We start from the raw sequence: 15,631 nt of genomic DNA on the forward strand, positions 1-15,631 counted from the left end.
CTAAAGAGGCCACATGAGCACTTTAAACCTATTATTATGCATCGACTATTTGAAAATAGCCGATCTACAAGCTCAGAATGCATCGCGATGTGACGCGTTGTGAGCTTTGTAGATCTGCTATTTTCAAAAACTAAATGTGGAATATTTGGAATATTCTTTATAACAACACAAATGTTCCCTGGCACAAAACATTTATGAAAATATTTGAGAACCTCTGGTTTAAATAATAATTTTAAAAAACGGAAACAAACCTAAATAAGCAACTATACTTTTAGCCAAGCCAAAAAAAAAAAGACAGAAAAAGAAGCCCAGAGTCGCTTATAATAAGCCGACATGGCAACACTAAAGTTGACCTCTGAACTATGACGTTTTTGAGTCTACGGCAAGTCATTGGGACCAGATTAGGTCAGCCATACGCAAAACACTTCCTGGCTTCACACACACAATCATGCATGTTCACGCCACAGCCTCTCTGACATCATGTAAGTAAACATAATGATATATTCAAAACGTTCCTCATCAGCAATATTAACACTTTTCTTTTGCGTTGGACCATAAAATAAATATCGTGGTACTGGTAGGTTTTATGCTATGCTAACACACCAATACATTGTCTTGAGATCAGCCCAGTCTCATTACATTTGAGACAGTTGTCATTATGTATTATCCTTGGATCAAGACTTATCAGATATGTATTTTATCGATTTTGAAATTTGTATATCTATGATATTAAAATCTCAATAATAAATACATCTATGATAGTCTTGATCCAAGGCTACATATGTATGATTTTTAACAATAAAGTGTTTAACAACTGAATAAACCAGTAATGATCTCTTAACTGGATCTGCACCAGTCTGTTAGCTTTGGCCTCCACACGTCAAATATTTTACATGTAGCATGAACATTAATAGGCTGTCTGACTGTGTGTTGTGTTGTCTTGTCTATTATATTAATAATAATATACCCTTTTTCTTCCTTAGACTAATCCTCACGGTTTATGTTTGAAAGGAGACCACCAATCCCTTAAAGACCATATCTGTAAAGCAGTGATGGCACTGCCACTCGAGCAGCTCAGTGATGTCGTCCAGAGATGTGTGAGTCACAATGGCCCCTCAGGCAACTATAGACAGAGTTCATTAGACCATTCTTTAATTGGCACAGAATGTCAGCCACCCCTCCTTACTCTGTCTGTCTGTCTGTCTGTCTGTCTGTCTGTCTGTCTGTCTGTCTGTCTGTCTGTCTAGCCATTCTCATCACCGTAAACATAGTCCTCTGCCTAGTGTTTTTAAGACAGAGCATCTCACCCAGTTTTTGCCCTCTCTTTCATAAAGCAAACAGTCCAAAGTGATGACTACACCACTGAGGATTATGATGTCTTTATGATTGCTGGACGGACTTGCATAGAGGAGGGAGACTGTGCTCAGGTCCTTAGTATTGTTGTGGATGACAAAAATAAGGTAAGGAAGAGGGTGTGTGTTTACAGTATGAATGTGCCCACACATATTTTTTGTGATATTTTATGTGAATTGGTTCCCAGATTGGCTGCCCACTAATCCAAATTGTTGGTGGAAAACCCATGTGTAATTCTTGTTTTCATGCCATGTACTGTATATGGAAATATATTGCATTCGTTATGACTGCTTATCTGTGTATTTGTTTTTCTGCCTGTTATTTTTCCAATATATCTTTGTTCACCCCATGAAACAGTGTAATATGTAGTCCCTTCATCCTTCTCAGGCCATAGTGAGATGTATGGGTTGGAACCTACTGCCTCCTCTGATCCCAGTTCTTATAAAGAAGGAGGACAAGAATCTTCCTCACTGCCTGGCCATTTTCAAACACTTGATCACGGTCTGCTTCTCACTCCCACATTCAACGCATTGACGCCATATTTACTTGAAAATATAACAAATTGGGCTTTATTATTTTTGCAGATTACATAGATAGGACTGCTATACTTTTGCCATTTCTCTCCCATTTGTTGCCATTTTACATCTGATATGCATTTCTTGTGTTTAAATTAAAATGGCACAAGTCAAAGAAATAAAAGTTGTTGTGTATTTGGTCAGGTCTGTAGTCCCAAGGAGCTGCTGGTTGGCTTATTGGAGCAGCTGGATGAGGCCAACCCGGACACCATAACAGACACCATTGTCCTCCTATGGAAACCACTACAAGACGGTAAAGAAGATATTTCACTTTACACATACTTATACCCATCTACACACATACCTGGACATCACTATGGGCTACATGGCTCGGAACGTTTTGTTCCCAAGGATACTTACTCTTACTTTTATACACATACGTCAACATAAACACACACTGAAACAGTGATTTTTTTGCTTCACCTCGGTATACTGTTTTGGAGAAGCCTTGGAAGCCACAAAATATGAACTCACTGTCCCAGAAATGTCTTTTTCACCTCCATCTTTCGGCTCATTCCTCACATCTACCGCCCGATTTATGCATTGTGGTACACTGCACACAAAATAGCCGATCTGCAAGCTCACAACAAGTCGCAAACGCAAATCGTTGTGAACTTGTAGATCGGCTATTTTCGGAACACGACACTGTCATGTAACAAACTGAGCTTACTGTTTCTACTTGCTTCTTCTACCCCTCGCCCTCACTCCTACAACACTCCCTGGATATATCTCTGTCTCTCTCTCTCTCTGTGTGTCTCTCTTCTCTCTCCCTTCCGTTCACAGTGCTGGGGCGTCTGGGCAGCCGTAAGACCTCGTCTCTGGGCATGGTTCTGTCCACCCTGCTGGAGCAGGTGGCCAAGCTGCCGGTCCCCAAGACCAAAGAGCAGGAAAAAGATGATAACTTCTCCCTGTGCCGCTGCTGCACTGTCCTCCGGGGTTTCATCATCCCCCTTGTCCACGAGGCCAGGCAGAACATCCTTAAATTCCGTAACGACACGCCAGACATGGCTGTGGACAGGCTTCTGCAAGAGGACGAGCTGAAGACAGAACTGTTGAAGTTGTAAGTGGGATTTTCTTTGCTCCACATCTCAGGATTGTTCGGTTTGTTATAGGTTATTAAATCTATGCCTTTTCTGTCTTTCTATACTTCAGCTGTATGAAGAGTCTGTGTGAGCCTCTCTTGGGCGTTGTGCTGACGGATGCAGACACCCTGGCTGTGTCTCCCATCAGGGACTTCGCTGAAGAGATATTGGTAGGACATATTAAAGAGCCCAATAAAAAAATATTGTTTGAGTTGATGTGTAATATGCACAGAAGTGCTACACAATATTTACTAACCAGCATGACAGCAGTTGCAGGTATGTTTGCTGCACTGGATTTGTGACTGTGCTATCCTTTTTTTCTGGTGTGTGGCAATGCATGTATGTGTCTGTGTGTGCGGATAACTGTTTTCTATAGTTCAGTCTAACACAAATTGGGGAGCCGCTCCATAACCTGGTGTTCCACCCTGTGCTGAAGAGGAAAGCGGTGCCAGGGTTTCTGGAAGAGGAGGTGCTCTACCCCAAAGAGTCGTTAGCCAGCCTGGCTTATCTTCTGTTTGTCAATCACCTTGCTGCCTTCCCTTCTGTGTTCAGGTAAATTCATCTTATTCTTGTTTTGTGGTTTTGCTAGATTATGCTAACCATATTAACCCCGGCGTCCGTATTTTGGGAAGAAAATCAATAGTAGCAGATCTACAACAAGCTCACAAAGCGTTGCATGATCAGCTATTTTCTCTATTCGTCATACAACAAAGTGGTTAAAATAAAGTTTTGACTTTCATGACCTCCAAATAATTGTTGCCCACTTTGGGCTAGAAATGCAGTTTTAAAGCTTGCACACACATTAGATTGGCTCGGACTTCCCACGACTAAGTGAGGGAGAGAAGTCGCATGGAGAGAGGTGGCTCTCATTAGTTTATCATTTAACTTTTCTCACACTGATTCTATTCGCTTGTTTTTTTTTGTATTTACCCAAAAAGAGTGACGTTTGACGTCTGTTGTGAAAATATGTTTAAGAAACGCGCTCAGATGAACATAAAGTCAAGTCATGTCTCGACAACAGCCTGAAGACAGAGGCGAAGCACAGCACATATTAGCAGAGAACTGTTTTACCAGCATTTGTGCACCTTGCCTTCATTGCTCATGCACACTTTATGACTAGCTAATAAAGGAATTGATTATGTATTTGTATAATCTTATTATTGACTCTGCTTGTTTTCAGCCCTGTGTTTCTCCTACGGTGTAATATGGAACATATCAACCTGCTTTTGTCCAGGTAACTGCTGTACATGACTCAGTATTCCAAACCCATTTTCCTAGCTGGATTTCCCAAAAGCATCTTAACATTGTAGTAAAAATGACTATTTTAAGTTGTTATAGTGTAAAAGTCCCGTATTAGCTGTAAGTTGATTTATTTTATGCCTTCTGTGGTGCCTGGTGGCGCAGCCAGGTTGTGCACTGATCACAGGTTCCTTCCGATTCACAGGTTTGAATCAAACTCACATCATGTGTTGCATTTCTCTCTGCCCTCGTTTTATTGTCTCTCAACACGCTTCTATCTACTGTAACTTGAAAGCAACAAAATGTATTTACAAATAAATTTGTGATGCCTCTTAAAATAATCCAGTTTGGTATGTTAATTGGTATGCCGACAGCTAAAATATATATTACCTAATAGGCTCTGTGCATTACTGTAGTTCTGGGTTTCCAGAAGGTGGCGTGCCCATTTCCTTTACTGGTACAGTTTGACTGGCTCGACAGCAGTTTTACTGTTGAGCCAATGAAACAAACCAGCTCAGTGGCTTTGTGGTTAGAGTGTCCACCCTGACTGAGATTGGCAGGTAAGGGTTTGATCCCTGGCCGGGTCATACCAAAGGCTACAAAAATGGGACCCAATGCCTCGCTGCGTGGCTCTCAGCATCAAGGGTTGGATGGGGGGTAAGTCCCTGCGACATACTAGCATCATGTACGCTACAGAAACAGGAGATAGGCTCTGACCACATAACCTGACGCTTCCAGATCCAAAGAAGCTTTCGTCACATTTGTTTCTTGAGAAACTAGTTACTCAATACCGCCCCCATCTGGCAGAGTCAGGTTACTGACCACATGGCTTACTTACAATCAAACAAAGCTATGGGAAGATGAAGTGGAACAGGAAACAGGGATGTCACCTTCTGGAAACACTGGACTACAAAGCACAGAGCCTATAGATTGTATTTACAGCATTGTAGACATAATACGCCCAACCTATTGTAACAGTGTTTTCTGTTGTTAGAACTGAGGAAACATGGATTCAGAAAGGATTGGTAAGTCTCACCTTACTTAGTTAATTTCTTACCTACTTAGTCCTATTAATGCATGGGTGCAAATAAGTCCATAAGCCTGTCTACAGAATGCTCCTTTTTAATGTTTTACTTCCTATATGTTGAAAGTGTATGTTTCTTTGTCACCAGGAGTTGTATCAGAAGAGTCTGATGAGGGCCGAGGATGCCAGTCTCTCGGTAAACCTACTGAACATCAAAACCTTCATCAGTGTCCCACAGGTACAGTACACACAAATATACACAGACAATTTGATTTGTGTCCATTTCAATATGCATATAGTATTGTTTTAATGATATGCTCTTTAACTGTAACAGCTACAATCTGGGACTTATTTAAATGAATACAAATATTATTATATCTGTATGGTAGAGTATGTTAATAGAATATAACAGGCAGCCTTAGTGGCTCACCTTGTAAGAGTGAATACCACACAAATAAGGCTATAGTCCTTCCCAGTTTGAATCTCACCCGAGGGTCTTTGCTCCATGTCATTTATTTTCCTTCCTTTTCTCTCTCACCTTACCTGTCACTCTTTCATTGTTACTATTGCAATCAAAGCAGAAAGAGGCTTTAATACAATATATCTTGCACAACTTGGAGGTGGTCTCTCCACTCTTCCTTAGGCAAGTTTCAACACTGGTGTTGGGTAGGACACCTACTGGCTGATAATGTCAACATCTCTCCGTCAGGAGAGGGAGACGATGGACATAAAATGTACAGATTGTAGATTGCTTTAAAATGCTGTCCATTTTTCTGTATTCAATTATAAAATGTGTATATTACTGTTTTACTGTGAAAAAATGTTTACCAAAACAAAGGTTTTGGTAAACATAACCAGATGTTCAACCATTGCACATACTGAAATTGTGGCTTGGCATGTGTTTTCTTTTATTTTCAGAACTTGGTTAACGTCATGACGCTCTGTCCAGCACACCATTTGGTAAGTGTTTCAAATGTTTCCTTATCCTTATTTAGCGTATCCTTATCCTGCTGTTACGCTAAATATAATTCCCTCTGGATACAAACACTGAATATGTATAGATAAAACTATCGGTTGGGATTATTGGGATTTTAATAAAAGAAAATCCCCCAATATATTGACATATAAACATCAAAATGATAATAGAAGTCAACAAACCCTTAATATAGTTTGCTAAGAACCAAACATATGATTGCAAAATGTTGACTTTTTCTTCTGTTGATGTTAGAGAACTAAAGGTCTACAGGTGTTACAGCTGAGCATTGATAAGTTTGACACTGAGGCCAAGTACAAATTTTTACAGTAAGTATCCTATTTCTCACTTGAAAGTCTCACTCTCCACACTCTCTGCCGCGCTCCATACAAATGCCTATTGGTTGTCTTGTTTCAGGTCTATGCTTAAGATCAGCAACCACTCAGGAGTGGAGGGATACATCATCAAAAACATCAAAAACCAGATAGACTATTCCCTGAAGGTAAGACCAATGTGCAAAGGCAGAGTAATGTATGAAGTACAACATCAGATCTGCTACTATTGGGGAAATATGGGTGTGTTATGTGAGAAGAAAAAAGCCTCAGACATGCAGTGGGATCTTCTGTTTTTCTCTCTCCATCTCATTCTTTTTTTGTGTGTTGCACCTCTGTCTGTCTGTCTGTCTCTCCTCAGCCAGGAAACGGTAACGAGTGGTTCCAGGGGACACATCTACTCCCCCTTTTGCGCCAGGTACTGCGTCTCCCTGACGGCCCAGAGACGGACCTCTTGCAGTACATGGACAGGTCAGTCAGTATACATACATAGTTTGTAGGGACTTGGTAGCATAGTAAAGCTATTTTTTTTTAAGTACTGTTGCTACTGTATGTCTGTTTTTCTTGTTCTTCACAGAGTAATGGAATCTCTGAACCTCCTGCGCTATTTGGTCATCAGAGACAAAGAGTCAGAGAACCAGGTACCTTTAGTCATGCTCTCTCTGACAACAATCTACAGCTGGTTCTGCATTGGGACATGAATTTTGATTTGTCCATGATGTCAGGACAGGACACGTGTGTGTGTGTGTGTGTGTGTGTGTGTGTGTGTGTGTGTGTGTGTGTGTGTGTGTGTGTGTGTGTGTGTGTGTGTGTGTGTGTGTGTGTGTGTGTGTGTGTGTGTGTGTGTGTGTGTGTGTGTGTGTGTGTGTGTGTGTGTGTGTGTGTGTGTGTGTGTGTGTGTGTGTGTGTGTGTGTGTGTGCGCGCGCGTGTGTGCATGGTATCCAGTGTTTATCAACCACTGGATGAGAAACACTGGCTTAGATACTATAGTATATAAATGACATACCGTAGATGCTATATCAATTATATGGTCACATTCGTCATATGTCTGCTCTTCTCATGCTTCTAGACAGGCATTTGGACAGAGCTGTGTAAGATCGAGGAGAACTTCCTGAAGCCCCTGCGTGTTGGTGTGAACATGTCCAGAGCTCACTATGAGATGGAGCTCAGAAGCACCATGGACAACAAGAAGACCAAAGATATAGGTACAAAATCCTACAATGCGAAATCATGAGTTTTGATTTTATTGAGTGTAAGAGTTAAATTAAATTAACACACAGGATTTTACACTAACCTCTATGTATTCTTACTGCACACAACTAGTCTTCTAAATGCACATATGAATTCCTTCCACAGGGAGTTCAGCACTTTCTGTAACTGTTGGCGAGGAGAAATTGGCAAATATGACTAAAGGCTCACAGATACAGGTAATTAGTGATGTTCTAAATGTTATTTTTTTGTTTTCATTTATTTACAAATGGACACATTATCTGCAAATACATGATTGTCTTTCTACCACATTAAAGCAAAACACATCATGATTTACTACTTTGTTACTCGTTACAGGCTCTGCACTCTGCCCTGGACACGTTCGACATGATGGAGAGTGTTTTGGCGCGGATAGAAGAACTGTCCTTAGGATCTTAGGAAGCAACAGAGTTTGCGTTTTCAGTTATGTTACTTAAACATATTGATATTATTTACAATATGTATGTATGGGTTCCTTACATTTGAGACTTTGGAGAGGATGCCTGTTGTATGTTTTTTTTCTCTCTTTTTCTACAACTCATAAAGGACTTTTTTGTCACATTCTGTTGATTTGCAATTTTGTTGGAACTTGTCTCATAGGCAAACATCTAAACCATTACAATTCCATGGAGGGCATGATTTAAAAACAAAGTAACTTTTAATCACCTTGAACTCTAGTATCCCTATTCTGGGGGCGAATATTCAGATCTACAACCTCACAAAGCCCAGATCTACAAGCTGCTATTTTCGGCAAAGATATTTATTTAGACCTAAACTCCACTGCTACCATTTCACTGTGCCACTGCTGTTAACTACTGTTAACAGCCACTGTTGTTTATGATGTGGGAATAAATACTTCCACTCATTCTGGTTTATTGGAATTTTATAAAAAAAAAGATAAAGGATTTCAGTCCTTAGCGTAACATGAATGGATGCGAATCATAGAGACAGATTATGGTGTGTATTGTAACACACACTGGCCTGGACCGCTGGCGTAGTGGTCAGGCACCTACGCCTGACAGCGCGTCGCGGGTTGGAGTCCTGATCTCGACGGCCTTTGCTGCATGTCATCCCCCATCATATTTGTGAATTCTACATTTCTACTATACGATGGGGGAAGCAAATTCTGGGGATGAACACATTCTGGTCATACTGGTTGAAGAAAACATGGGTTTACTGTATATAATATAATGACAGTTCTCTCTAATACCTATTTACAGTCAGATTAAAAACATCAACCCAGTACAGACACCTTTGACCCTTGTGTGTTTAGTGTGAGAGGTGGCAGTGGTTTCCTAATGGATGAAGAAGAGACAGCAGATGTGCTGGTGGAGGAGGGCGTGGCATGAGGTGGGGCTTCGGAACATTGAGCAGGCTGTGCAGGGGGTGGTTGTGAGGTGGAGGCAGTGGTGATTGGGGGTCTCGATGGTGCCTTCTTGCCCTGTGTCTTAACCTAAAGTCCACCAAAGAATACCTGATGGATTTTATTTAGCATCAAAATGTGTATTGTACACATTAATATAGGACATGAGACATAACTGTACCTGGATATAGAAGCGCACTTCTTTATTTTAATGAACTATTTATATAGCACCTATACAATAAAAAATCCCACCCTGTGTGAAGTGGGCGGTGTCTTGCTAGCTAATCACAATACTGAATCGATCAATCATGTACAAAAGATAAATACATTTATTGAAACACTCTTTATGATGGTTTTTTTTAAGTTATGGTTGCTTATATAGGGCTATGCACATGTGTCATGCAGGGGCGTGCTGGGACCAAAATTCAGCTCTGGGATTTTCCGAACCGGCCCACCGTTTTGTCGGGGGGGGGGGGGCTGATTTGGTTTTGTCAACGGGGGGGGGGGGGGCGTAAATTACACCACTGCTGAAAAACGTCCCAGCCCAACAGTAACGTAACTAATAATTGGGCCGCGCGACCCGGAAATAACCGTAATAATCCTAAAACGGGAGCTAAAAAAAGTTTTATAAAAACTTTTTGGAATTTTCCCGAATTTCCCAGTGGCCAGCACGTCCCTGGTGTCATGTGACACTGGCCAATCACAGTCCTGAATAGATTGTGATTGGCCAATCACAGCGCAGGATAATTGTACAAATTTCCAAACCTCACTTTCAGGGGTGGTTTCACTGCCCGAGATATTTGTACATTTTTCCAAATCTCACTTATAGGGGCGGTTTCACCCATAGACATATATAGGTAGACGCCTCCTTCGGCTCTGAGGCATGTGTATCTTGGGCGCCATTTTAGCGTAGGAGAGCTTCCCTGAAGCTTCCGCGTGTGTCACAGAAGGGGGCGTTCGGTAGGCCAATCAGAGGCAGGTGGGGGCGGGACAACTAGATTCTGACAGGTCTTAGAAAAGACGCACTGTGATTGGCCTGTAGTCAACGCGCTGTGAGCGCTGTGGTTGGCCAGTAGTCACTTTGAGTGTCCGTTTGCCTACGCGAAAATGGCGGCCGCGATACAAGTTGCTCCAACGAACTGCAGAGGCCAATGAGGTATCTAGGTTTCTATATCTATGGTTTCACCGCCCAAAAATCACACCCAGTGTGAAGTGGGCGGTGTGGTCACAGTTGTCATCACAGTGATGGAAGTTCACTTAAAGAAAAGTAATATTGTGGACCAACCATTGTACACCCCTAACTTTAAAAAAAACATAAAAGTGCATAGTCCTATTTATAGGGCTATGCACATGTGTCATGTTTCACTAGCCAATCACAGTCCTGAATAGACTGTGATTGGCCAATCACGGTGCAGGGTTAGGGGGGTACACTGGTGGCCAATCACAGCGCAGGATTGGGGGGTGCAAATATCCAAACCTCACATATAGGGGCGGTTTCACCGCCCAAAAAACTGATAACTGATAAAAAGTAATTAAGCAAAACACAAAACTATACTGTGGGTATGACCGGTCAAAAATGGTCCAGCCCTATGGAGGATAATTTCACCCTAAAAAATATATATAAAGTAAATAGTAAAAACATAATTTTTACTTTACAACTAGGGATAATCAGAACATTAGGAATTAAAAGGAAAATGGAAAAACAAATGTCATCTATAATGAATTTGAAAATAGCCAAAATGGAAACAAAAAAACTATAGTAGCTAAAATAGCAAAATATTGTATTTTTCGCTTGCTCCGTTTTCCATTTGCTTCCATGTTAATTCTTTTTTTTTAATCTATTACGTAAATCATTCAGGAGGCATGGCAAAACCTTTAATCAAAGCAAGCAGGTTGAGGTGCAGAGACACTTAGGGGCACTGGAAATTGTAGTATTACTGTACACATTGGACATTACAATGTTGTCTGTACTTGTCTGCTAGTAAAGCTTTAACATTTTACATTTTAATTAAATAAATAATATAAAATAAAATAAATGGTGCATTTATATAGCGATTTTATCCAAAGCGATTTACATTCACCTATTCACACACACATTCATACACCGATGGCGGAGGAAACCATGCAAGGCACCAACCTGCTCATCGGGAGCAATTAGGGATTCAGCGTCTTGCTCATGGACACTTCGACACTAACTCTGGGGGAGCCCGGGATCGAACTGGGAACCTTGCGGTTGCCATCCGGCTGCTCTACCGGCCACTCTACCCCTGAGCCACTGCCTCCCCCATTGCCTTCGTTCCAATGGACGTCAGTGCCAGCCTCCACATCTGGGCAAGTCTGACACGGGACTCCGTATTTGGGCATGGCTGACGAGTGACATCATGGTGATGATGTGAGTGTGGAGGGAGCTAATCTTAAAATCAGACCCCATATAGCTGGTAGCAGTGCAGTGAGCAACCTGTCCTTGGCACTAGTGCAGCTTTGAGTACAGATTCTTCTCTTATGACTTTGCAAACATAAAATCAGTGCAGGAAGATGAAACTGAAGGAGATTCAGAGGACAGCCCACCAGGCGTGGAGTCCTGCAACTCACCATCCCATCTACCTGGCATTAGGCACGTCAGCTCACCAGCTTGATGCCTCCTTCAACACCACTGCTGCACTTGAGATATTTGAGGTGGATTTTTCTGATCCCTCTCTGGACATGAAGCTCAAAGGATCATTACCAATCTCAAACAGGCTGCACAGTATCATATGGGCTGATTTTGAAATGGGAGCAGACGGTTCTGGAGGAAGACTGGTGGGTGGCAGTGAGAACGGCACGTTAACGGTATATAACCCAGAAGCCATAATATCTTCTGGAGTAGAGGCAGTCGTGGGACAGTCTGACAAACACACGGGTCCCATCAGAGCACTTGACTTCAATCCCTTTAAGAGCAATCTCCTTGCATCAGGAGCCAATGATTCAGAAATATACATCTGGGATCTCAACCATTTTAACAACCCAAGTATGCCAGGAGCAAAGACACAGCCTGCGGCAGATATCAGTGTTGTGTCCTGGAACAGGCAGGTTCAGCCCATCTTGGCCTCCGCTGACCGCAGTGGCAAGACGGTTGTCTGGGACCTAAGAAAGAATGAGCCCATCATCAAGATCAGTGACCACAGCAATAGGATGCACTGTTCAGGAATGATGTGGCACCCCGATGTGGCAACACAGTTGGTGTTGGCCTCTGAAGATGACCGACTGCCGGTGATGCAGATGTGGGATCTGCGCTTTGCCACATCCCCCCTCAAAGTCTTTGAGAACCACACAAGGGGAATTCTGTCCATATCCTGGAGCCAAGCGGACTCGGAACTCCTTCTCAGTAGCGCTAAAGACAACCGCATCCTCTGCTGGAATCCGAATACTGGGGATGTCATTTATGAACTGCCGACTTCCAACCAGTGGTGTTTCGATGTTCAGTGGTGCCCCAGGAACCCAGCTCTGCTGTCGGCAGCTTCGTTAGACGGGAGGATCAGTGTATACTCTGTGATGGGAGGCAGCTTGGAGGCTCAGCAGCTAAGTACTTCTGATAAGTTATCATCCTCATTAGACTCAATGGACCCCTTTGGGACAGGACGGGTGCTCCATCCCCTACAAGTTCCGCAATGTGCAGGGCAGACCACCATTATTCACCCTCTACAAAAGCCACCTAAGTGGGTCCGCAGGCCAGTGGGGGCTTCATTTGCTTTCGGTGGAAAGTTGATCATGTTTGCGAACCCCAAGCTGGCCCCAGCACAGCGCCCCCACCCCGTCCCCAAACAGGTATTTGTTAGCCAGGTGACCACGGAGACAGAGTTCCTCCAGCGCTCCATGGAGCTGCAGACGACACTGCAGTCGGGCTCCTTCATCAGCTACTGTCAGGCTAAGATTCAAAATGCATCGACAGAGGCCGATCGGGACATATGGAAGTTCCTTCTGGTCAAATTTGAAAATGAAACCCGCATTAAATTCCTAAGACTTTTGGGTTTCAACAAAGATGAATTGGATAGAAAGATTTCAAAATGCCTGGGAAAGAATTTACAGCCCAATAGACATGGAGTGGATGCTAAAGATTTGGCTGAAAAGATGCAGGAGGCCAGTGCTACAGGCGACATCAGGACATCTGGTTCTGCCTCACAGTTAGACTTGTTCAATAACATCCCAAAGGAGAGTCCCAACTTCCAGATCCCTGTCTCACCTGATACTGATGGCCTGATCAGCCAGGCTCTGCTGGTGGCCAACTTTGAGGGAGCTGTGGAACTATGTCTGAATGAAAGTCGCTACGCTGAGGCCATCTTGCTGTCGATCAGCGGGGGAGAGGCGCTTCTGAAGAGGACCCAACAGAGATACCTGAACGAGCAGCGGAACAGCATCTCCATGCTTATATCATCAGTGGTGACGCAGAACTGGAAACACATTGTGCAGAGCTGTGAGTTGGACAATTGGAAAGAGGCCCTTGCAGCTCTCCTGACCTATGCTCACGAAGAAGAATTTGCATACCTGTGTGATACTCTTGGAGCGCGTTTAGAGGGTGAGGGGACAGAGCAGCGGTGCATACAGGCATGTCTTTGTTACATCTGCTCTGGGAATGTCGAGAAGCTGGTGGAGTGCTGCACTCTGCAGAAGGACTGCTCTACCCCCCTCAGCCTAGAGGATCTAGTGGAGAAGGTGATGGTCCTGCGCAAATCGTATGAGCACCTTCACAACATTGAAGTGACAGTACAGAGCTCCATCTTGGCAGAAAAACTAACTTATTATGCTGGTATACTGGCTGCAGAGGGAAGCCTGGCAACTGCCATGGCCTACTTGCCTGAGAACTCAGACCAGCCTGGGATCATGATGCTGAAAGACAGGCTGTTCCATGCTCAGGGAGGGGCACCTGTCAGACAACAGACCCCCGTCCCCTACAACAATGTCGACGTGTCTCCAGCCCAGCCCACTCCTGTTGCTCAGCCCCCCACACAAATAGTACAAAACCAGCCCGCTCCTCCTTCCCAGATAGCTCCTGTTCGGCAACCTCCTATGCCACCAGTATTTACTCCACAATCTGCTCCTGCCAACACTGGGCCTGGCCTGCCTCCTTCCTCCAATGTACTCCCCCCTAGTGCACCACACCATGGCTTACAGCTTCCCTACCCCCAACATCCCACAACGGGTCCAGGAGTCCCTCAACAGTCATTCCATCCCCAGCCAGTGGGCGGATCCACATTTTTCCCTCTGCCAGATGCTTCTATACCATCCACCAATGTATTAGGACCCTCACTGCAGTCTCCATCCTGCGCCCCCATGCCTAGCCCTGGGGTACCACCAATAGACTTCATACCCTCTACATCCTTGCCGTCAAGCCCCATGGCTCCAAGCTCCCAGCCTAGAGCCTCTGTCCCCATGTACCCTCTGGCAGTGCACAACCAGGGCCCCGCACCACCTTCCATGGCAGCTGGTCCATACCCATCCCTTGGTCCAGGATATCCACATGGAGGACCTGGGGCTTCTGCTGGCAATCCCTACCCTGCTCCTGCTTTCCTTCCACCTCCCTCAGGGCACTTTCCTTGGCCGAGTTCCCACTGTGATGATCAACAAGGTGTGCCCAGTGAAATGGAGGTCGGTGATAACTACTCACCACCTGCCCCCATTACTGCCCCTGTGAGGCCCCTCCCAGGAGAGGCTCCTCAGCCATATGACCCCACCCAGGTTACTCCAGGGGCCCCTCAAGAGCCCAATGTACAGCTCCTCCAGCAGCTGCCAGCAGAGATGGTAGAGCAGAAGGAGATCCCTGCTGAACACGTGGTGCTTAGAACTACCTTCGACAGCCTTGTGCAGCGGTGCCAGCTAGCAGCAGCGAATCCACAAACAAGAAGGAAGCTGGATGATGCACCCAAGCGCCTGGGCTATCTGTACGACAAGCTGAGAGAGCAGTCGCTTTCACCGCAAGTCCTTGGTGGACTGCATGAAATCATACGCTGTGTGGCCAGCCAGGACTACCAGCGGGGTTTGGAGGTCCACACCCAGGTGGTCAGCAGCAGCAACTTCAGTGAGATCTCCGGCTTCATGCCCATCCTTAAAATAGTCATGACCACCGCCAACAAGCTGGGTGTCTAAAGCGTGATTTATACTTTGTCATACGATGGTGTTGCTTGCACATGCACACAAAAAACATTTCAAATACAATAATGTTATGTACTCTACACACTCTTGTTTTTAGGCTATTTTATTTACCTTTATTTTACCAGGAAGTCCCATTGAGATCAGAAATCTCTTTACAAGAGATCTGGCCATAGCAGCCATATAGAAATAGAACACAGATCATAAAACAATAAAAATCACCATATATAAAAATAAATCCACAATAAACATTAAAGAAAGCTATTCGAACATAGTGGCCTCCTTCACTACATCCTTTATGAAGCCCTTAAATGCATC

At 43.9% G+C, this 15,631-nt stretch overlaps 2 protein-coding genes across 3 annotated transcripts; both read left to right on the forward strand.

Annotated features, from left to right (window-relative positions):
* The first annotated feature begins 405 nt into the window (after positions 1-405).
* Positions 406-8,388, forward strand: glmna (glomulin, FKBP associated protein a). Of its 2 annotated transcripts, XM_080439660.1 has the most exons (20): positions 432-482; positions 984-1,002; positions 1,033-1,097; positions 1,335-1,460; positions 1,741-1,854; positions 2,073-2,181; positions 2,712-2,988; positions 3,081-3,180; positions 3,387-3,562; positions 4,191-4,244; positions 5,244-5,274; positions 5,422-5,511; positions 6,192-6,233; positions 6,502-6,575; positions 6,664-6,748; positions 6,940-7,049; positions 7,156-7,219; positions 7,649-7,784; positions 7,936-8,006; positions 8,146-8,388. In XM_080439660.1, the coding sequence occupies exons 3-20, from the start codon at positions 1,053-1,055 to the stop codon at positions 8,224-8,226; spliced, it is 1,785 nt and encodes a 594-aa protein (XP_080295786.1). In that variant the 5' UTR covers positions 432-482; positions 984-1,002; positions 1,033-1,052; the 3' UTR covers positions 8,227-8,388. The 2 variants fall into 2 exon arrangements, with proteins under 2 accessions (XP_080295785.1, XP_080295786.1); XM_080439659.1 differs by having other exon boundaries at positions 406-482; positions 984-1,097.
* Positions 8,389-11,725: 3,337 nt separating this feature from the next.
* Positions 11,726-15,310, forward strand: LOC308093906 (protein transport protein Sec31A-like; the record flags this gene model as incomplete). Its single annotated transcript, XM_080440302.1, has 1 exon — positions 11,726-15,310. The coding sequence occupies one exon, from the start codon at positions 11,726-11,728 to the stop codon at positions 15,308-15,310; it is 3,585 nt and encodes a 1,194-aa protein (XP_080296428.1).
* Positions 15,311-15,631: the final 321 nt, after the last annotated feature.

Source organism: Gymnoscopelus braueri (assembly GCF_963280865.1).
Source record: "Gymnoscopelus braueri genome assembly, chromosome: 10".
Classification (NCBI taxonomy): Eukaryota; Metazoa; Chordata; class Actinopteri; order Myctophiformes; family Myctophidae; genus Gymnoscopelus; species Gymnoscopelus braueri.

Bases quoted from the DNA above. Each gene is read 5' to 3' on its own strand.
- glmna (XM_080439659.1), top strand. From the start codon at position 1,053: ATGGCACTGCCACTCGAGCAGCTCAGTGATGTCGTCCAGAGATGT. The intron at 3,563-4,190 runs GTAAATTCATCT...GCTTGTTTTCAG, and splicing joins GCCTTCCCTTCTGTGTTCAG to CCCTGTGTTTCTCCTACGGT. The intron at 8,007-8,145 runs GTAATTAGTGAT...TACTCGTTACAG, and splicing joins CTAAAGGCTCACAGATACAG to GCTCTGCACTCTGCCCTGGA.